The sequence below is a fragment of the Neltuma alba genome, unplaced genomic scaffold (genome assembly GCF_004799145.2).
Source record: "Neltuma alba isolate B1F8T4 unplaced genomic scaffold, ASM479914v2 tig00011847_pilon, whole genome shotgun sequence".
In the NCBI taxonomy this organism is placed as follows: domain Eukaryota; kingdom Viridiplantae; phylum Streptophyta; class Magnoliopsida; order Fabales; family Fabaceae; genus Neltuma; species Neltuma alba.
In genome coordinates this window covers 91,113-112,494 of record NW_021636452.1, presented here as the reverse complement: position 1 = coordinate 112,494, position 21,382 = coordinate 91,113, and the positions used below count along the sequence as shown (strand labels likewise).

The window sequence follows — 21,382 nt, the reverse complement described above, 5'->3', positions numbered from 1 at the left end:
CAAGCCTTGATAAGTCTGTTAGTTCAATGAAGAACCCTAGAGAGAACTCCTCTCAATCAGAAATTGCAAAATGCAAGTTTTCATTCAAAATTCCCAAATCTCCTCCCAAAATGAGGGTTACAATATCTTATAGAGGATACATTCAAGATCTGACCTAAAAAGCATTAAATGCAATCTAGAAAATCAAAACATAATAAATTCATAAGGACTTGATTTAGGTAACTTGGAAATTCAAAAGTCAAATCTGCCAACTAATTATGAATTTTCGCACAAATGCATTTAATGAAATATAATCAGCATATCAAGCCCAAAATATGATTAATTAGGCCCAAATGAGTCTTCTCATGTGTTGTACTTGATCCAAGCTCCTTAAATTGAAGTCTCCAAGCCCAAGATATGATTAGTAGCTCCATTTTCAGCCCAAATGACATTAGTGACATCCTCAGCATTTTTATCCAGATTTGATACTCCAATAAATGCCATTTGCTTTGTCAAGGTGTCTTGCACTAGCCCACTCAAAGCTTCCTTAATTCTTTTAGCTCTTGCTCTTGTGATTGGTCCAGTTGGGATTTGCAATGGATCATTGGAAGTTGAGGAGTTAGCTTGCTGTATCGCATCAGGATTTATATTACCCTTGAAGGTAGGGTACTTGATCTTTGGGTCATAGGTGTCCAAATCACTTTTTCAGGTCCGCTCCTATTCTTTGAGGATGAAGAACCAGATGTAATCACCTCCTCGTCACCACTACTTGCTTTGGATGCTTTTAGCTCCGCTAGCTCCAACTTAAGTTTGAGAAATTAATCTCTCATGGCTCTCATGAATAGCTTAGGATCTGTGTTGAATTCTTCCATATTGGCTTCTTTGTCACTCATCTTGAAATTGAAACGTTAGTGTGATCAAAGAGAAATGAAATAGTAAGAAGGGACCTTACTACTCTACTCGCGTGTTTCACTCAAGAAATCTGGCTTTTAAATTGACGTAATAACACTAACACTCTCTCTCCTTTTACCACTCAAACTTTCCTCCTATAGTATTCTTGATTGAAACTTAACAAAATCAAGAGACAATGTTAGTAAATGGTAATCTCCACAACCAGAATTGCAAGAACCAAAAAATATAAGAGATAAGAAAGGAATATGTGATAAAAGAAGAAGGATAGGTACCAAAAAAATGAAAAGGAAGGAAAAGAGGAGGGGAAAAACGTAAAAAGGAAAAAAAAGAAAGAAAGGAGAATATGGAAAGTTATGAACTAGAAAAGAAAGGGAAAAAAAAAAGGAAAAAAATATTTAGGAAAGGTGCTACCTTGAAAATAATTTAGGAAATTGGGCACCTTGCAAGAAAAGCAAATCAAGTTAAGAAGGCGAGATATGGAAGGAAGGAAGCAAATAGGAAACTTGAAGGAAAAGGAAAGAAACTCAAATTAAGCAATACGGAAAAAAAAAAAGGAAAGGAAAACAACAAAATAGGAAACAAGAAGAAATTAGGAAACATGCAAAGAGAGGAAATAAGAACTCTTACCGCCCAAGTTTAACAATTTAGGAAACTAGTTGTGACTTGTAATGGAAGCTCTTCTCAATTTTAGGAAACTCATCTTTAACATTGCAATTCTCAAATCTGCAGCTTCTCCTTTTTTTTTTTGAATTTTCGGATTTTTTTCTTTTTTTTTTCTAGCACTCCTTTTTTTTTTATACAACACAACACTTTTTTTTTTTCTTTTTTTTTGTGAATGAATTTTTTTCTTTTTTTTCTTTTTGCTGCTCAAAGGAACACAGAAAGTCAAAAAAAAAAACACAAATAGGAGGTGGAAAGGCGAAGAAACAAATTGATGGAAGCAAGAGACGAAGAATGAATGATAGAATTAAGAAGATGAAACAAGAAAACAGAAATAATAGATAAAAGGGTAGAACTTGAAATTCTAGCAAACCTTAGCTCTGATACCAAATGATATAAAGAACGGATACGGATCGGCTAGAAACAAGTTAGGAAACTAGACGAACAATCAAAGGTAGGACCTTAAGAGAACCTGTCTCTTAGAACCCTAGCCATGGAGACATCACAAGGATGATCAGTCCTTGATACAATCGAGTATTTCCACAAGAATACGAGGTGGCAAGCAAAGCTCACTTAAGAGAAATAAAATTCTCTAAAATTCATTCATTCAAATCTGATCCCCAATTACAAAAAACGTAGCCTTATATAGGCAGCAAAAGAACAATCTAGAATCAAAAAACCCTAGGTCATAAATGCCATAAATGTGCCTTAATGATGATTGACTATCTTGGTTGGCACCAATTAAGGCTAAAGGAATAGGAAATTACCTTTTCTTGAAGAAAAAGGCTGTTACCTAAAAATAGGAAACTAACCTAAAATATTCTTATGCAATCTTTGACCAAAAGGCCTTATTTAATGCAAATAAAAATGAAAACTTAAAAAAACGAAATTAAACCATAACTAATACATAAAGATGCCTTCTTGATGCTTCTTGAATATTCTTGGACGTCACTTATGCTCCTCCTCCAAGGCACATGCTTGTCACATGGTATTTTGAGTGAATTCTTCAATCTGGACTGCACATAGGCCTTGTACATCATCTTGTTTGGCTTCTAGCAATGTAATCACCATGTTTGGACCCTTGATGGGCTGATTGAGGGATGCTTCTTCCAAATAAATGGGCTCTAACTCTTTAAGATCTTTTATCAAACAATTCAGCGCCTCTTTCATAGATTTGGTCCTTGCTCTGGTCATTGGGCCTACAATGCCTTGTAATGGGTCTTTTAGAATATTGGACTTCCATCTTTTAGCTTGGGCTCCACGCTCCGTGTTTTGGTCTTCCTTTGATGCTTGATCATGCCATGCTCCTCTATCACATAAGACCTGGAAAAGAGACATTCAGGCTAGCTCTAGATACAGGAAGAACTCCATGTGACACAGAAACAGACTGGGTATCGACAAGCAAATCCTTAAGATGAGGTAAGAGACAAGAATGTAAGCTGAAAAGACCCGACTAAAGATAGATCAGAAAAAGGGGTCTAAGACAATAAAGTACCAGGGTTAAGCTTATCAGAATCAGTGCTTCAGTTTCTCGTCAGCACTGTTTAGTTAGGTGTTTCAGGCAAGAGTAGCCCAAGAGAGTGTGACCCTGGAAAAAAATGTGAGAAAGTGCAAAAGCCAGAAATGTTAGCCATTTTGGCAAGGATGCACTAAGTTTAGCAGATAATGGAAGATGAAAGTTAAGGAAGCTGTTAGGCTATCGAATAGCCTAAGCAGTATGGTTTCAGGCTAAGACCTGAAATTTACATGAAGTTTTAGAAGTCCTTATGAAAGAAATAGATACTACTCTCAACTTTAGTATAGCCTACCATCCTGAGAAGGATGGGCAACACAGAGAATGATATGGATGTTAGAAGATATGCTACACGCATATGTACGTGATTTTGGCAGTAATTAGGGTATGTACTTACCGTTAGCCGAATTCGCTTAAGATGACTGTTTCCATGTAAGTATTTGAATGGTGCCATATGAAGCACTCTATGGGAGGAAACATAGATCCCCCTTGTGCTAGATAGAGTTCAATGAAAGAAGTATAGTCCTAATATAGTGGATCAGACTTCCCAGTAGACTAAGGGTTTGTTTGGTTGGAGGGAGGGGAGGGGAGGGGAGGGGAAATGAGCCCCTCCCCTCATTTGGTTAAAAATTTTGGAGGGAGGGGAGCTAAAATGTCCCCTCCCCTCCCCTCCCTCCCCCCATTTTGGCTCCCCTCCAAATTGGGAGTTTTTGGAGGGGAGCCAAATTTTTGGACCATTATGCCCTTATAGTTTTTTTAATATTCCACTTCTACCCATAAAATATATTATTATAATATTTATTTGAAATAAAAAATATATTATCCTAAGTAAAAAAATAAAAAATATATACATTATTATAATTAAAAATATATTAAAAAATTATTTAAATAAAAAATTATAATATTATAAAATTAATTTTTTATAAATATATTATTTATTAAATATATTTTAAAGCTGGAAAAAAAGATAGCATAAAGAGAATAAAATTTCATTTTTCTTAGACCATATAAAATTTGTTAATTTGATTATTTTAAATATATTATTATATTAATTAGAATAAAAAATTACTGTACCAATTTTTTAATACACATATTAATATGATAAGACTGAATTTTTATTAAATTATATGATTTAAATTAAGATGTAAATTAATTTATATAATATATCAATAAAAAACATAAACTAATATGTAAGGGTAAAATGGTAAATTGATTATTACTATCCCTTCCCTCCCCTCCTTGAACCAAACAAGGGATCATTAAATATCCTCCCCTCCCCTCTTTTTTAATTAAACCAAACAAGGTGAGGATGAAACCTTCCCTCCCGTCCCCTACCCCTCCCTCCCTTCCCTCCCCTACCCTCCCCTCAAACCAAACAGGCCCTAAAGTTATTTAGTAAAGACTTCTAACGGCTCAAAATAGACAAAAAAGCTACTCAGATATTAAAGGAGACCGTTAAAGATTGAGGTTGGTGATTAAAGTGTAACCAACAATGGAAGTCAGTCGATCCCTAAAGCTTAAGAAGTTAAGTTCAAACTACGATGGACTATTTCAAATTTTGTCCAAGACTGGACCAGTAGGTTATAAGTGACCATTCTCCCGAATGTAAGTCAAATTCATGATGTCTTCTATAACTCCCAATGAAAGAAATACCATTTAGACTCGACACATGTCATAAACTATGATGACATTGTGCTCCAAGACAACCTGTCTTTGAGATCAGACTAAAGCGAATCATTGATCAGAAAGTTGAACAGCTGAGAAACAGGCAGTTTCCATTAGTCGAGGTTGTCTGGAGATGCGATACAGCAAGCTAACTCCTCAACTTCCAATGATCCATTACAAATCCCAACTGGACCAATCACAAGAGCAAGAGCTAAAAGAATTAAGGAAGCTTTGAGTGGGCTAGTGCAAGACACCTTGACAAAGCAAATGGCATTTATTGGAGTATCAAATCTGGATAAAAATGCTGAGGACATCACTAATGTCATTTGGGCTGAAAATGGAGCTACTGATCATATCTTGGGCTTGGAGACTTCAATTTAAGGAGCTTGGATCAAGTACAACACGTGAGAAGACTCATTTGGGCCTAATTAATCATATTTTGGGCTTGATATGCTGATTATATTTCATTAAATGCATTTAAGCGAAAATTCATAATTAGTTGGCAGATTTGACTTTTAAATTTCCAAGTTACCTAAATCAAGTCCTTATGTATTTATTATATTTTGATTTTCTAGATTGCATTTAATGCTTTTTAGGTCAGATCTTGAATGTATCCTCTATAAAATATTGTAACTCTCATTTTGGCAAGGATTTTGGAATTTGAATGAAAAACTTGTATTTTGTAATTTCTGACTTGAGAGGGGTTCTCCCTAGGGTTCTTCATTGAACTAACAGACTTATCAAGGCTTGATCAACCTTATGGTGTCTTTCAACACTTCGGGTCCTTGTTTTCCCGTGTTCAAGGGTTCAAGTGGATCACCAGACCTTTGTTTATGTTCTCGGGGTGCGTATATTCAGATCGATTGTGGGTTCGTGGGATTTTTTCTTGTGGGTTCTCACCATCTTGGTATCAGAACCTAGGATCTAAACTCAGGTCATATTTTTCTGTTAGTTTACCTTCATTTTCGTCCTTCATTTCGTTTACCTTCTCGTGTCTGTTCGTCTTCTGCGTTTTTGTCCGTCACTGAAATTTTCGTCCGTGTTCATTCACTTTCCCTTTGAGTTTTGTAATCTTTAATAGGTCAGTTTCATAGTTTGGAATCCCTTCTTTCTTCTCGTTTTGGTTTCATCTAGATCTGACTTTTCTAGGGCAAGTTATACCCATTTGAAAAAGATGCGTTTTCTGGAATTTCTGGGTTCAGATTGCTTGTTCTGTTTTTTTTATGGTATTTTCGTGATTCTCTTTGCATTATTCAGTGAAAACAAAAAAAAAAAAGGAAAGACAAGAGAAAAAAAAAAGGAACAGAAAAAAAAAACAAAAAATTTATAGTGCTGGAAGTGTTTTGAGCAAAATCATCTTCATATCCAAATTCTGTTTTGGCTTTTGCAATACTTGTGTCAATTGAATTTCTGATTTTTTCTTGGAAGTCCATATTCAATACTCTTAATTTCTCAAAGTTCCTAAGTGTTGGCTGATTCTACATATTGTGATTGCTTTGTTTAAATTGCTTAGTTCTTTAAAGAGCCTCAAGAGGGATTTCAGAGTGGAAAAAGGCAATAGTGACATACCTCAATTTAAAAGCCAAGTTTGAGTGAAACACGAGTGTTGAGTGTCATTCTTGAGGGAAGCACGTGAGGAAATTTGTGAGGAACTTTACTTCACCAACATAATTAATTTCCCTTGAAGTCACAATGTCTAATGCAGATGGGACATCCGGTGGTGGTGGAAATCCAATGAATATTGAAGACACCCTTAGGCCAATGCAGCAACATTTTCAACGGATGAATGTGGTTTATGGAGAGATAAGGGATAGAATGGATAGACAAGATGAAAGGATTGCAAATCTGCAAAGAGCCCAACCTAAACCTAGAAGGCATGGAAGGCAAAGGGAGGTTTCTATGGATGACTTTGAATCTGAAAATAACGAAGTTGGTGGTAGTAAGGATGAAGTCAATTATGAATCTGAAGTTGAACTGATAAGGAATAGGCATAAAGGGGATAGGTATGGGAGAAGACATGGGAGAAATAACCCAAGGGAGAGAGATAGAGTAGATGGGAACCTTGGGAGCATCAAAATGAATATACCATCATTCCAAGGTAGAAATGATCCTAAAGCCTATTTAGAGTGGGAAAAGAAAATAGAAATGATTTTTGAGTGTCATAATTATTCTGAAGCTAAAAGGGTGAAGTTGGCAGCAATAGAATTCACTGATTATGCCATTGTTTGGTGGGATAAATTGGGTATTGAACAAAGATATCGCTGACATAGTGGAATTGCATCATTATGTGGAGCTAGAAGACATGGTGCATATGGCTATTAAGGTGGAAAAGCAACTCAAGCGTAAAGGTGCTTCAAAATTTCATTTTGGATCATGGTGAGAACCCACAAGGAAAAACCCCACGAACCCACAACCGATCTGAATATACGCACCCCAAGAACGTAAACAAAGGTCTGGTGATCTACTTGAACCCTTGAACACGGAAGAACAAGGACCCGAAGTGTTGAAAGACGCCACAAGATTGATCAAGCCTTGATAAGTCTGTTAGTTCAATGAAGAACCCTAGAGAGAACTCCTCTCAATCAGAAATTGCAAAATGCAAGTTTTCATTCAAAATTCCAAAAATCCCCCCAAAATGAGGGTTACAATATCTTATAGAGGATACATTCAAGATCTGACCTAAAAAGCATTAAATGCAATCTAGAAATCAAAACATAATAAATTCATAAGGACTTGATTTAGGTAACTTGGAAATTCAAAAGTCAAATCTGCCAACTAATTATGAATTTTCGCACAAATGCATTTAATGAAATATAATCAGCATATCAAGCCCAAAATATGATTAATTAGGCCCAAATGAGTCTTCTCATGTGTTGTACTTGATCCAAGCTCCTTAAATTGAAGTCTCCAAGCCCAAGATATGATCAGTAGCTCCATTTTCAGCCCAAATGACATTAGTGACATCCTCAGCATTTTTATCCAGATTTGATACTCCAATAAATGCCATTTGCTTTGTCAAGGTGTCTTGCACTAGCCCACTCAAAGCTTCCTTAATTCTTTTAGCTCTTGCTCTTGTGATTGGTCCAGTTGGGATTTGCAATGGATCATTGGAAGTTGAGGAGTTAGCTTGCTGTATCGCATCATTCCCCCTCTCCTCAAAAGGATTCGACCTCGAATCATCACCTGCATCAAAAGGAGATAAATCAGCCACATTGAAAGTAGCACTAACATTATACTTACCAAGTAAATCAATTTTGTAAGCATTGTCATTGATTCTTTCAAGCACTTGAAATGGACCATCTCCTCTTGGAGCTAATTTGGACTTTCTTTGAGCTGGAAATCTTTCTTTCCTCATATGCACCCACACCCAATCACCAGGTTCAAAGAGAACACGCCTTCTTCCTTTGTTAGCCTTGGATGCATATTGCTCATTTTTCTTTTCAATTTGTTGTTTCACTTTTTGATGAAGTTGTTTCACTGTTTCAGCTTTTTTGTCCCATCAAGACTGGCCCTCTCATCAATAGGCAATGGTAATAAATCCAAGGGAGTTAGTGGATTAAAACCATACACTATTTCAAAAGGAGAATAATCAGTAGATGAGTGCACACTCCTATTGTAAGCAAATTCAATGAATGACAAGCAATTTTCCCAATTCTTCAAGTTCTTTTGAATCACAGTTCTAAGCAATTGAGTTAAAGTTCTATTAACTACCTCAGTTTGTCCATCAGTTTGTGGATGACAAGCAGTAGAAAACAATAATTTAGTACCCAGCTTACCCCACAAAATCCTCCAAAAATGACTCAAGAATTTTGTATCCCTATCAGAAACAATACTTTTAGGAACAACCATGAAGTCTTACAATTTCCTTAAAGAACAAATCAGCAATGTATGTGGCATCATCAGTTTTATGGCAAGCAATGAAATGTGCCATTTTAGAAAATCTATCGACAACCACAAATATGGAATCCATACCCTTTCTTGACCTAGGTAAACCCAAAATAAAATCCATTGATATATCTACCCAAGGTTCACTAGGCACAGGTAATGGGGTGTACAAACCATGTGGCAAGACTCTAGATTTAGCCTTTTTACAAGTTATGCATTTAGCACAGATTCTTTCCACATCACGTTTCATTTTAGGCCAAAAGAAATGTTCATGCAAAACATCCAAAGTCTTTTTCACACCAAAGTGACCCATTAATCCTCCCCCATGTGCTTCTCTCACAAGTAATTCTCGCAAAGAACATTGAGGCACACACAATCTGTTTTCTTTAAACAAGTACCCATCAATCCTATAAAACTTTTCAAATGCTTTCTTTTCACAAGCAAGAAACACTTCAGCAAAATCAGCATCAATGGCATACAATTCCTTGATATATTCAAAACCAAGCAACCTAGCATTTAGAGTAGTAAGAAGAGTATACCTTCTTGACAATGCATCAGCCACCACATTTTCTTTACCTTTCTTGTATCTGATGACATACGGAAATGTCTCAATAAATTCCAGCCACCTTGCATGTCTCTTGTTCAGCTTACCTTGACCCTTAATGTGCTTCAAAGATTGATGATCAGTATGAATTACAAATTGTTTAGGCCAAAGGTAGTGTTGCCAATTCTCTAATGCTCTTTTAAGTGCATAGAGCTCCTTGTCATATGTTGGATACTTCAAGGCTGCTCCATTCAACTTTTCACTAAAATAAGCAATTGGCTTTCCTTCCTGCATCAAAACAGCTCCTATTCCAACTCCAGATGCATCACATTCAATCTCAAAAGTTTTGTTAAAGTTAGGCAATACTAATACAGGTGCAGAACACAATTTATCCTTAAGCCTAATGAATGCAACATCTTGTTCTTTATCCCATTTAAAACCAACAGACTTTTTAATAACTTCAGTGAGTGGTGCAGCAAGTGTGCTAAAATCTTTGACAAAGCGCCTATAAAAACTAGCCAAACCATGAAAGCTTCTCACCTCAGTTATGCTTTTAGGTGTTGGCCATTCTTTAATAGCTCTTATCTTTTCTTCATCAACTTCTATTCCTTTAGCACTCACCACAAAGCCAAGAAAAACAATTTTATCCATACAAAAATCACACTTCTTCATATTTGCAAACAATTTTTCCTTTCTCAAAACATCAAGCACACAATGCAAATGATTCAAATGCTCATCAAGATTCTTGCTGTAAATCAGAATGTCATCAAAATAAACCACAACAAATTTCCCAATGAAAGCACGCAAAACATGATTCATTAATCTCATGAAAGTACTAGGTGCATTAGTTAACCCAAATGGCATAACTAACCATTCATACAAACCATGTTTTGTTTTGAAAGCAGTTTTCCATTCATCCCCTTCCCTCATTCTAATTTGATGGTATCCAGATTTCAAATCAATCTTAGAAAAGACAATAGAACCATGCAATTCATCAAGCATATCATCTAATCTAGGAATGGGATGGCGATACTTTATAGTGATGTTATTCACAGCTCTGCAATCAATGCACATCCTCCAAGTTCCATCTTTCTTTGGGACCAAAAGTACCGGAACAGCACAAGGACTCAAGCTTTCTCTAACATATCCCCTTGCCATGAGCTCTTCCACTTGCCTTTGAAGTTCCTTTGTCTCTTCTGGATTGCTTCTATAGGCTGGCCTATTAGGAATTGTTGCTCCTGGAATGAAATCAATTTGATGCTCAATTCCTCTAATGGGTGGTAATCCAGGTGGAATCTCCTCTGGGAACACATCAACATATTCCTGCAATAAAGAACTAACAACACTTGGAAAGGAAGAGTTAATGTCATTAGTATCCAAAAAGGATTCCTTGTAAACAAGGAGAAGCAAATGTTGTTCAGCCAAAAAGGCATTCCTCACTTCACTTTCTTTTGCATAAAAACTCAATTTCTATTTCTCTTTTCTCTCTTCATTTTTTTTCTGAAATTCTTTTTTTGAACTCTCATCTTTTCTCTCCTTTTCACTCCCATTTCTTTTTGATGTCTCTCTCACATTTTTCATATCACTCTCTTTTTTATCTCTCTCTTTTTTCATCTTAAGTTGATCCTCATACACTTGCTTTGGGGTCAATGGTACAAGAGTAATGGGTCTGTTGTTCATTACAAAAGAATATCTATTTGTAAGCCCATCTTTCTTTACCTTTCTATCAAATTCCCAAGGTCTTCCCAAAAGTATATGTCCAGCATGCATAGGAACAACATCACATAATACTTCATCACAATACTTCCCAATTGAAAAAGAAACAAGAACTTGCTTATCAACTTTAATCTCCCCACATTCATTCAGCCATTGCAGCTTGTATGGTCTAGGGTGTCTAACAGTGGGCAAATGTAATTTCTCAACCATTGTAGTGCTTGCAACATTTGTAACACTCCCACCATCAATTATCAAACTACATACCTTGTTATTAATGAGGCAGCGAGTATGGAAAATATTTTCCCTTTGCTCATTCAACTCATCTTCCTTCACTTGACAATTCAAGGCTCTTCTAACCACAAGGCATTCTCCTTCCACAGCATACTCAATCCCATCATCACTAGCATCTTCAAGTAGGGGCATGGAGTCATCACTTTCACTCTCACTTTCAGTCACAACTTCATTATTTTTCAGAATCATAACTCTCTTGTTGGGGCATTGAGAAGCAATATGACCTGTACCCAAACACTTGAAACATTTTATATCCCTATTTCTAGAAGTTTGGGAATCAGATTTACCTTTGCTCTTTGATGAAGCTTCTTCTTTGCCTCTAGTGGTCTCCTTTTGGATAGCTTTTTCTCCTTTCTTCCAATTCTGTTTGAAAGAAGAAGTTGATCCAGAATGAAATTTTGAAGCACCTTTTCGCTTGAGTTGCTTTTCCACCTTAATAGCCATATGCACCATGTCTTCTAGTTCTACATAATGATGCAATTCAACTATATCAGCTATATCTTTGTTCAACCCACTTAGAAATCGGGCCATTGTTGCTTCTCTATCTTCTTGCACATTAGCTCTTATCATGGCCAATTCCATCTCCTTATTGTACTCCTCTACACTCCTAGGACCTTGTGTAAGGGTCTGCAACTTTTGATAAAGCTCTCTAAAATAATGGTTGGGAACAAATCTCTTCTTCATTAGAGCTTTCATTTCGCTCCAAGTTGTTACAGGCCTCTCTCCATTATTCCTCCTATTAATACCCAATTTATCCCACCAAACAATGGCATAATCAGTGAATTCTATTGCTGCCAACTTCACCTTTTTAGCTTCAGAATAATTATGACACTCAAAGATCATTTCTATTTTCTTTTCCCACTCTAAGTAGGCTTCAGGATCATTTCTACCTTGGAATGATGGTATCTTCATTTTGATGCTCCCAAGGTTCCCATCTACTCTATCTCTCTCCCTTGGGTTATTTCTCCCATATCTTCTCCCATACCTATCCCCTCTATGCCTATTCCTTATCAGTTCAACTTCAGATTCAGAATTGACTTCATCCTCACTACCACCAACTTTGTTATTTTCAGATTCAAAGTCATCCATAGAAACCTCCCTTTGCCTTCCATGCCTTCTAGGTTTAGGTTGGGCTCTTTGCAGATTTACAATCCTTTCATCTTGTCTATCCATTCTATCCCTTATCTCTCCATAAACCACATTCATCCGTTGAAAATGTTGCTGCATTGCCCTAAGGGTGTCTTCAATATTCATTGGATTTCCACTACCACCAGATGTCCCATCTGCATTAGACATTGTGACTTCAAGGAAAATTAATTATGTTAGTGAAGTAAAGTTCCTCACAAATTTCCTCACGTGTTTCCCTCAAGAATGACACTCAACACTCGTGTTTCACTCAAACTTGGCTTTTAAATTGAGGTATATCACTCTTGCCTTTTTCCGCTCTGAAATCTTGAGGCTCTTTAAAGAACTAAACAATTTAAACAAAGCAATCACAATATGCAGAATCAGCCAACACTTAGGAACTTTGAGAAATTAAGAGTATTGAATATGGACCTTCAAGAAAAGTCAGAAACTCAATTGACACAAGTATTGCAAAAGCCAAAATAGAATTTGGATATGAAGATGATTTGCTCAGAACACTGCCAGCACTATAATTTCTTTTCGTTTCTTTTTTTCTGTCCCTTTCTTTTTGGGTACCTTTTTTTTTCCTTTTTTTTTTCTTGTCTTTTCCCTTTTCTTTTCTTTTTTTTTTTCACTGAATAATGCAAGGAAAATCACAAAAATACCATAAACAAAACAGAACAAGCAATCTGAACCCAGAAATTCCAGAAAACGCGTCCTTTTCAAATGGGTATAACTTGCCCTACAAAAGTCGGATTTAGATGAAACCAAAACGAGACGAAAGAAGGGATTCCGAACTATGAAAATGACCTATTAAACTTCACAAAACTCAACGGAAAAGTGAATGGACAAGGATGACAATTTCGGTGATGAACAGAAACGCAGAAGACGAACAGACACAAGAAAAGGCACCAAATGAAGAACGAAAATGAAGGTAAACTAACAGAAAAATATGACCTGAGTTTAGATCCAAAGCTCTGATACCAAGATGGTGAGAACCCACAAGGGAAAAATCCCACGAACCCACAACCGATCTGAATATACGCACCCCAAGAACGTAAACAAAGGTCTGGTGATCTACTTGAACCCTTGAACACGGAAGAACAAGGACCCGAAGTGTTGAAAGACGCCACAAGATTGATCAAGCCTTGATAAGTCTGTTAGTTCAATGAAGAACCCTAGAGAGAACTCCTCTCAATCAGAAATTGCAAAATGCAAGTTTTCATTCAAAATTCCCAAAAATCTCCTCCCAAAATGAGGGTTACAATATCTTATAGAGGATACATTCAAGATCTGACCTAAAAAGCATTAAATGCAATCTAGAAAATCAAAACATAATAAATTCATAAGGACTTGATTTAGGTAACTTGGAAATTCAAAAGTCAAATCTGCCAACTAATTATGAATTTTCGCACAAATGCATTTAATGAAATATAATCAGCATATCAAGCCCAAAATATGATTAATTAGGCCCAAATGAGTCTTCTCATGTGTTGTACTTGATCCAAGCTCCTTAAATTGAAGTCTCCAAGCCCAAGATATGATTAGTAGCTCCATTTTCAGCCCAAATGACATTAGTGACATCCTCAGCATTTTTATCCAGATTTGATACTCCAATAAATGCCATTTGCTTTGTCAAGGTGTCTTGCACTAGCCCACTCAAAGCTTCCTTAATTCTTTTAGCTCTTGCTCTTGTGATTGGTCCAGTTGGGATTTGCAATGGATCATTGGAAGTTGAGGAGTTAGCTTGCTGTATCGCATCAAATCCCAACTGGACCAATCACAAGAGCAAGAGCTAAAAGAATTAAGGAAGCTTTGAGTGGGCTAGTGCAAGACACCTTGACAAAGCAAATGGCATTTATTGGAGTATCAAATCTGGATAAAAATGCTGAGGACGTCACTAATGTCATTTGGGCTGAAAATGGAGCTACTGATCATATCTTGGGCTTGGAGACTTCAATTTAAGGAGCTTGGATCAAGTACAACACATGAGAAGACTCATTTGGGCCTAATTAATCATATTTTGGGCTTGATATGCTGATTATATTTCATTAAATGCATTTGAGCGAAAATTCATAATTAGTTGGTAGATTTGACTTTTAAATTTCCAAGCTACCTAAATCAAGTCCTTATGAATTTATTATATTTTGATTTTCTAGATTGCATTTAATGCTTTTTAGGTCAGATCTTGAATGTATCCTCTATAAGATATTGTAACCCTCATTTTGGCAGGGATTTTGGAATTTGAATGAAAAACTTGCATTTTGTAATTTCTGACTTGAGAGGGGTTCTCTCTAGGGTTCTTCATTGAACTAATAGAGTTATCAAGGCTTGATCAACCTTGTGGCGTCTTTCAACACTTCGGGTCCTTGTTCTCCCGTGTTCAAGGGTTCAAGTGGATCACCAGACCTTTGTTTACATTCTCGGGATGCGTATATTCAGATCGGCTGTGGGTTCGTGGGATTTTTTCTTGTGGGTTCTCACCAAAAGTGTAACCAACAATGGAAGTCGGTCGATCCCTAAAGCTTAAGAAGTTAAGTTCAAACTACGATGGACTATTTCAAATTTTGTCCAAGACTGGACCAGTAGGTTATGAGCGACCATTCTCCCGAATGTAAGTCAAATTCATGATGTCTTCTATAACTCCCAATGAAAGAAATACCATTTAGACTCGACACATGTCATAAACTATGATGACATTGTGCTCTAAAACAACCCGTCTTTGAGATCAGACTAAAGCGAATCATTGATCAGAAAGTTGAACAGCTGAGAAACAGGCAGTTTCCATTAGTCGAGGTTGTCTGGAAAGGTCTTACACTAGAAGCTATGAGGGAGACAGAGACTAAGACAGAGGAAAAGTATCCTGAACTTTTTCAATAAGATACACTTTAAATTTCGAGGACGAAATTTATTTAGAGGGGGAGAAATGTCACATCCAGTAATATGGCAATTGAAAATAAGGGTATTCCTAAATATTTAAAGGCCAAAAATGATGAGGAGAAATAGAAGAGTTTTGGTGGAAAATAATTATTATAGTTTTCCAAGCCAATTATGAAAAGTTTGACTAATTAAGGAAAATTGGTCAAGGATAATTATGGAAAAATATTTCCAAGCCTCAGAAAATTAAGGAAAAATAAGGATAAGGTTCCTTGAGAATTATATGGGATTATAAAATTGGTTTTATGACCAAACTGCCCCTAAAGAGATTACAAAGGAATTTAAGCCAATTTAAGGTCATTATTTTGAAAATTCCAAATAAATATATTTAAGGAGAATAAAATTCCAAGAAAATTTCTATGATATCCCAAGGAAATTAAAAGAAGGCCCTCAAGTATCCAAGATTTTTCCCAATTCCTCAGAAAAGTGGAAAAATCACTAAAGAGAAGGAAATTAGTTTTCTATTTTATTTAATTATTGGAAAATTTAATTTGAGACAAAGAGGGCAATTTGGGAAGATAAAAATGAGGAGAATAATTTATGGATCTGACAAAAAATAATTACAAGGACCAGATGGATCTGACAAAAAATAATTACAAGGACCAGATACTGTAATTATAGAAAAGAAGTTAAACTCAGAGTAAAAGTGCACCGATAAAGCAAGACTAGAGTCTTGCAATTCAAATGGTTCACACTTAGCCATGTGTCAAGCCTCTAATGGATGGTAATTAAAGCTTTCCAAGTGTCAAGCTATCAATGGAGAGGATCTTAACTTTGAAATTTAATTACATTATGATTTAAGTTAATTAAGAGAGAAGATTAAGACTAAGTAGGCTCTTGACACTTGGCACAACATCAATGATGGTTGATGGGATATTTTGTGTGCATTTGAATGAGCTTCTCCTTCCCTAAATCTGATCCATATTTCATGCAAGGAGAGTTACAGAGGAAAAAGGAAGAGTTTCAAAGGAAAACCAAGAGAAAGGCATCAACTTTGGTCATTGAATCAAGGATTCAAGGTGAGTTCTTAGTTCTAGATGTGTTCTTGCCTTGTTTTCCTTCTCTTTTATGGTTGAAAAATCTGTCCCCTCTCTCTCTAATGGTTGGCCGAACTGAATAATAAAAGGGGAAGGGAGTTTTGTTCATCACACTTGCTAAGACACAACAACACAAGTTAGATCCTAGTGTTTGCAAGTGATTATAGTTGGTTTTGAAGCATTTTTCATGGTTATTTCCTTAAGTGTTATTTTCGGCCAAAGCAAGATCTGAACCCTAGGATATGTTTTTCAAAGTTTTGAGGCTTCCATTGTGTTCAAAATGAAGAATAGTGTAGGAAAAACTTAAAGAACAAGTGTTGGAAGCCATAGAATCAAAGTTGCAATTTTTGAGTTTTAAACCCTAAGGGTTCGGTCAAGCTGAAACTGGAAGAGGAAAATTTATTTTGTTAAATCCAAGTAGATATTTGGAATCTACATGAAAATCATGTGGGGTTGAATCAAGAGGGAATTTTTAGGGTTTATGGAAACCAACTCTAAAAATTCAAGAACAAATATGGAAGCTTTAAGGGGTTTAGGAGTTACTTGAGTTATGCAATTGATTTTATAAGGAATGGTTGATGATTCTTGCTACCCTTTTTGTGGATTGCCATGTTAGGGTTTAGAACTTATGGAAGCAAGAAGGAACAACAAGAAAAACAAAAAGCATTGGATTAAGGTAGTGGGATCTAATTAGCCATTAATGTTAACTTTGCATTATTATTTATGGCATGTATGCTTACTATTATATGGTTGAACTATGATGTTGTGATATGGTTGCTCCTTGCATTTGTTGTCATGGCCTTACATGTTGAGGTTGCCTATTTATAAAAGATTAGTTCTCCTATGATAGCTAATGTTGAAATGCTTTATAATGATGCATGTTAATGTTTGGTTGATTGATCTTGCTACTGGGATTTTCTTAAAATCTCATCCCCCAAATATAATCTAACATTTTAGGGCCTGAAACTACTATAAGCAAGCTGCAGATTGGAGGCTAAAGTATGGTGTTTTGCCATAAAATTTCGTGGACCCTTTTTGGTAATGTATATATTAAGCTAACAGTGCTGTAAGCACATTGACACTGCCATGTTCGTGCAACTTTTTGATTATGCTCCCGAATGCGTTTAATCACGAAATTTGGTATGATGAAAGATAATGTCTTGAGCTTCAATTTGATATCTAATACGTTAAAAATGGCCAAGTATACGAATTTTAATGATTTTTTAAAGTTAAAGGTCTTTCTCATAGAGATCAGTGGATTACCACTGGAAAGAGAAGTGGAGTTTACCATTAATCTAATATCGAATGGCTCCAAATAAAATGGCAGAGCTAATGAAACAATTAGAAGAGCTATTGGAAAAGGGTTTTATCTGACCTAGTATTTCTCCATGGGGCACATTGGTATTATTCGTGAAAAAAAAGGATGGCAGTTTGTGACTATGCATAGATTACCGAAAGTTGAATAAAGTGATGGTCAAGAACAAATACCCATTTCTCGAATTGAAGATTTGCTAGATCAATTAGCTAGTGCTACTATATTTTCTAAGATTGATCTAAGATCAGGCTATCACTAGCTGAGAATAAAAGTAGAAGATATATCAAAGACTGCTTTTTGAACCCGTTACGGACACTACGAGTTTCTAGTGATGCCATTTGGATTGACCAATGCACCTATAATTTTCATAGATTATATGAATAGAATCTTCTAGCCATACCTCGATTGATTTGTCATAGTCATTATTGATGATATTTTGGTGTACTCAAAGTCACTAGAAGAGCATGAGCAACATTTACGGATTGTCCTGAATACCTTAAAGGAAAAACAATTGTATGCTAGACTTAGTAATTGTAAATTCTGACTGAACGAAGTGAGATTTTTGGGTCATGTAATCACCCGAGAAGGAGTAGCAGTAGTGTAACATCCTAATTTTCATATATCTAATATTTAAACAAATTTTTATAGAATGGGTAGAGGTTAAATATAAATATATGTAATTAAAATAATTCTGATTTTTGTGTGTGTATGTGTATGAGAAAAAGAATAAAATAGCGATGTTAAGAAGTCCCACATTGATTAAATGATAGGAAGATGGATAAAATTACTTGATTAAATAGCGATGTCAAGAAGTCCCACATCAACTAAATGATGGGAAGAGGAAGCTCTAGGAGCCTATATATAGGTGGTAGTAGGAGAGTTAAAGATGAATTAAATAATTTTCGCACAAAACTGAAACAGTCTCAGTAAAGTGCTATTTACGAATTTGTAAACCGTTGGATCAGGCTGCAATTTGGTCAGCTGATCTTAGACTTCAAACTCGTTAGTTTTAACGGTTGGATTGTCAATTCAATGTCTGAGTTACAAGTTATTAGGTATGTTTTTCATTTATTTTTTTTAGATTTGGTAGATAGAATACTAGATAGTAAGTTAGTGTTTTTAAATTTGTTCACCGTTGGATTAACCCAAAATTTAGAGAGTAGTCTTGTGACATGTAAGACATTAAATTCAACGATTGGATTAATAATTACACTTCTACAGTAAGAATAAATTAACTCATATTGAGGTTATCCATCTAAATTCTTTGAAGATGGAACATAAGTTATAAATTGAGGGTTCTCTATCTAGGTTGTGAATTTGGTGCTTCAAATGATATAATTTAATAATTAAAGATAACATAAGTTAAGGGAGCCTAGGAATTGAATATAAATCATCATATATATGTTCTTACCCCAAACCTTAGAAAAAGCCTTTCAAGCTAAAATTTCAAGTAACAGCTGAATGTATTAGAGGGAGCGTTAAAGGTTAGAAATCTGTGAGTAGTTTACTCTAATACTGTAGAAATAATGTTTTAATTTCACTTGTAGATATAAATCCTATTGTGGCATTTTCGAGTACGGGCCTCGTTTGTGCTTGATTGTTAGCTAGGAGACCAGATAACTAAATTTCTATCTGTTACATGCATTGGTATGAGGTTGGTGAGTGATTTTATAACCAAGTTTCATATACATATATTATGTTTTGTATGAACTGTCATGTGGGATACTGTTTTGAAAAGGATTGAAATCATTTGTATTGTTAGAAATTAATGATTATGACCATGAGGTGTTATTCTGGAATTCGGTTGATTATGTATATAAATGTGTTATTTTGAACCATGTGCATCTAGTTTGGGTGGGGGAAGGAGATGATTGGAGCTATTGAGATGTATATACTTACCACGTGGTATCGGCCTCCATACGGAGCTCTATGGTTGGCCACCATTATTGTCCCACTAGTTCTTCAAGGGATTGTGACACCCCACTAGTTCTTTGAGGGGGGACCTATGGTCCATCGAGTGCTCTGTGGTCTTTGGCCGGTCCATATCACTTGAGTGGTGAGCTTGTCAGAGTAGCCAGTCAAATGGAAAGAACTTAGCCCATGGGTCCAGTCGGCGGAAATAAGGAGGATATAAGGATGGATTTGGGTTCATGGATTTCATATGACATGATATCTTCATTTGATATTTATATCTTTTGAATAAATGAAAAGTATGTTATCTCTTTTTGAAATTTATCAGCTGTATGAGAGTGGCAGAAATATTCGACTTATATGGTTACTGTGAGTTTAACTGTTAATTAATGTCGATTGATTGTTTTGACTTGGTATATCCCACCTGAAACCTCGTTAGCCCATGCTAGTGTGTGTGATAGGTAGGATTTAGTTACTGAGACGTTGTCTCATCCCTATTGTTTAACATTTTTTAGGTGAAAGCTTTAAAGGAGGGATGTCAGGGAAGGCTCAGGAGGAGTAAAGCTACATTAGCAACTGGTAGCGTCTCCTCGGTTTATGAGCTATGTTGTATCCTATATATTGCAACCCTAGGATAAACTGTGTTTAGTTGATTCATGCATTATGATGTGTTATATCCTTTGAGTTGTACTGTTGTGATATGCGTGCTGGTAGTTGGCCAGAGACCTAGGATTGCATGTGATTTGTTTATGAATTTATTATAAAATATGAATTTCTCATTTAATTCTTAATATTTTGATCTATGAGCTATATTATATGTTGTTTTGTAACCATATTAGATGAGATTGATCATTTCTTACATAGGTTGTATTTGAATGAGTTAAGAAAAGTTCTTTTATCCGTGATAGGATGTATGATCGGGTGCTGCTCTTTTCTATCACGGATAACATTATGATATAGTTAGTTAGTGTAGATGACTGTGATATAATTTGGGTTTGTATTTAGCTGGTTTCATTATAAAAAGCTATTTCTTAAAGTTACTATATAAAAAAAAAGGTTAAGTTTTTCGATTTATTTAGGAAGGTTGTTTCAAGTAGACCCAAGTAAAATTGAAGCGGTACTGTGCTTCCATTGTATTTAAAATAAAAATTGGTGTAGGGTAAACCTAAAGGATAAGCATTAGAAGTATTAGAATTAAAGTTGTGATTTTTGGAAGTTTAGACCCCCTATTCGGCCAACTTCAGTTCTTAGGGAAAGACACTTCTTTTCATGAATCCAAGTTCATATTTGGATTCTACATGAAAAACTATGTAGGATTTACCTAAAAAAAGGAATTTTTAGGTTAAAGAAAGAAACAAGGAATTTTAGCTTCAAAATTCAAAGATTTAGGGGCTAAGGGGTTACTTGAGTTTTTGCCATTGATTCTTGTTGGTTTGAATTGTAATGTGGCTACCCCTTTTCTGCAATGTGATGTTTAGGGTTTGATATTTGTGAAGGAAAGGAGGAAGAGCAAAGAAACAATGAGCTTTAGAGTAAGGTAGTAAGATTTAATTAATTACTAATGTTGACATTGCATTGTTTATTATGGCATGGATGCTTGCTATTATGTGGGTGAACTATGATGATTGTGATGTGGCTACTCTTTGCATTTTATTTCCTTGTCTTTTGCATGTTAGAGATTTCCTAATTATAAGAGGATTAGTTCTCCTATGGTAGCTACTGTTGATATGCATAATGATGATGCATGCTTGATGTTATAGTTGGTTAATCTTGCTATTGGGGTTTCTTTGAAATCTCATTCCTTCCAAATGTAATCTGACCTTCTAGTGATAGAGGAGCATGGCATGATCAAGCATCAAAGGAAGACCAAAACACGGAGCGTGGAGCCCAAG

General features: G+C 35.7%; 1 protein-coding gene across 1 annotated transcript in view; it reads right to left on the bottom strand.

The window, feature by feature from the left end:
* Window positions 1-797: 797 nt before the first annotated feature.
* The window catches only part of LOC114718401 (uncharacterized), a 34,465-nt gene continuing 13,880 nt past the window's right edge, over window positions 798-21,382 (bottom strand). Inside the window, 7 exon segments of the mRNA XM_028903694.1 lie at window positions 798-872; window positions 7,761-8,097; window positions 8,250-8,572; window positions 8,574-9,021; window positions 9,154-9,785; window positions 10,233-10,481; window positions 10,878-11,981. Coding sequence (XP_028759527.1) covers window positions 798-872; window positions 7,761-8,097; window positions 8,250-8,572; window positions 8,574-9,021; window positions 9,154-9,785; window positions 10,233-10,481; window positions 10,878-11,981 — 3,168 coding nt within the window.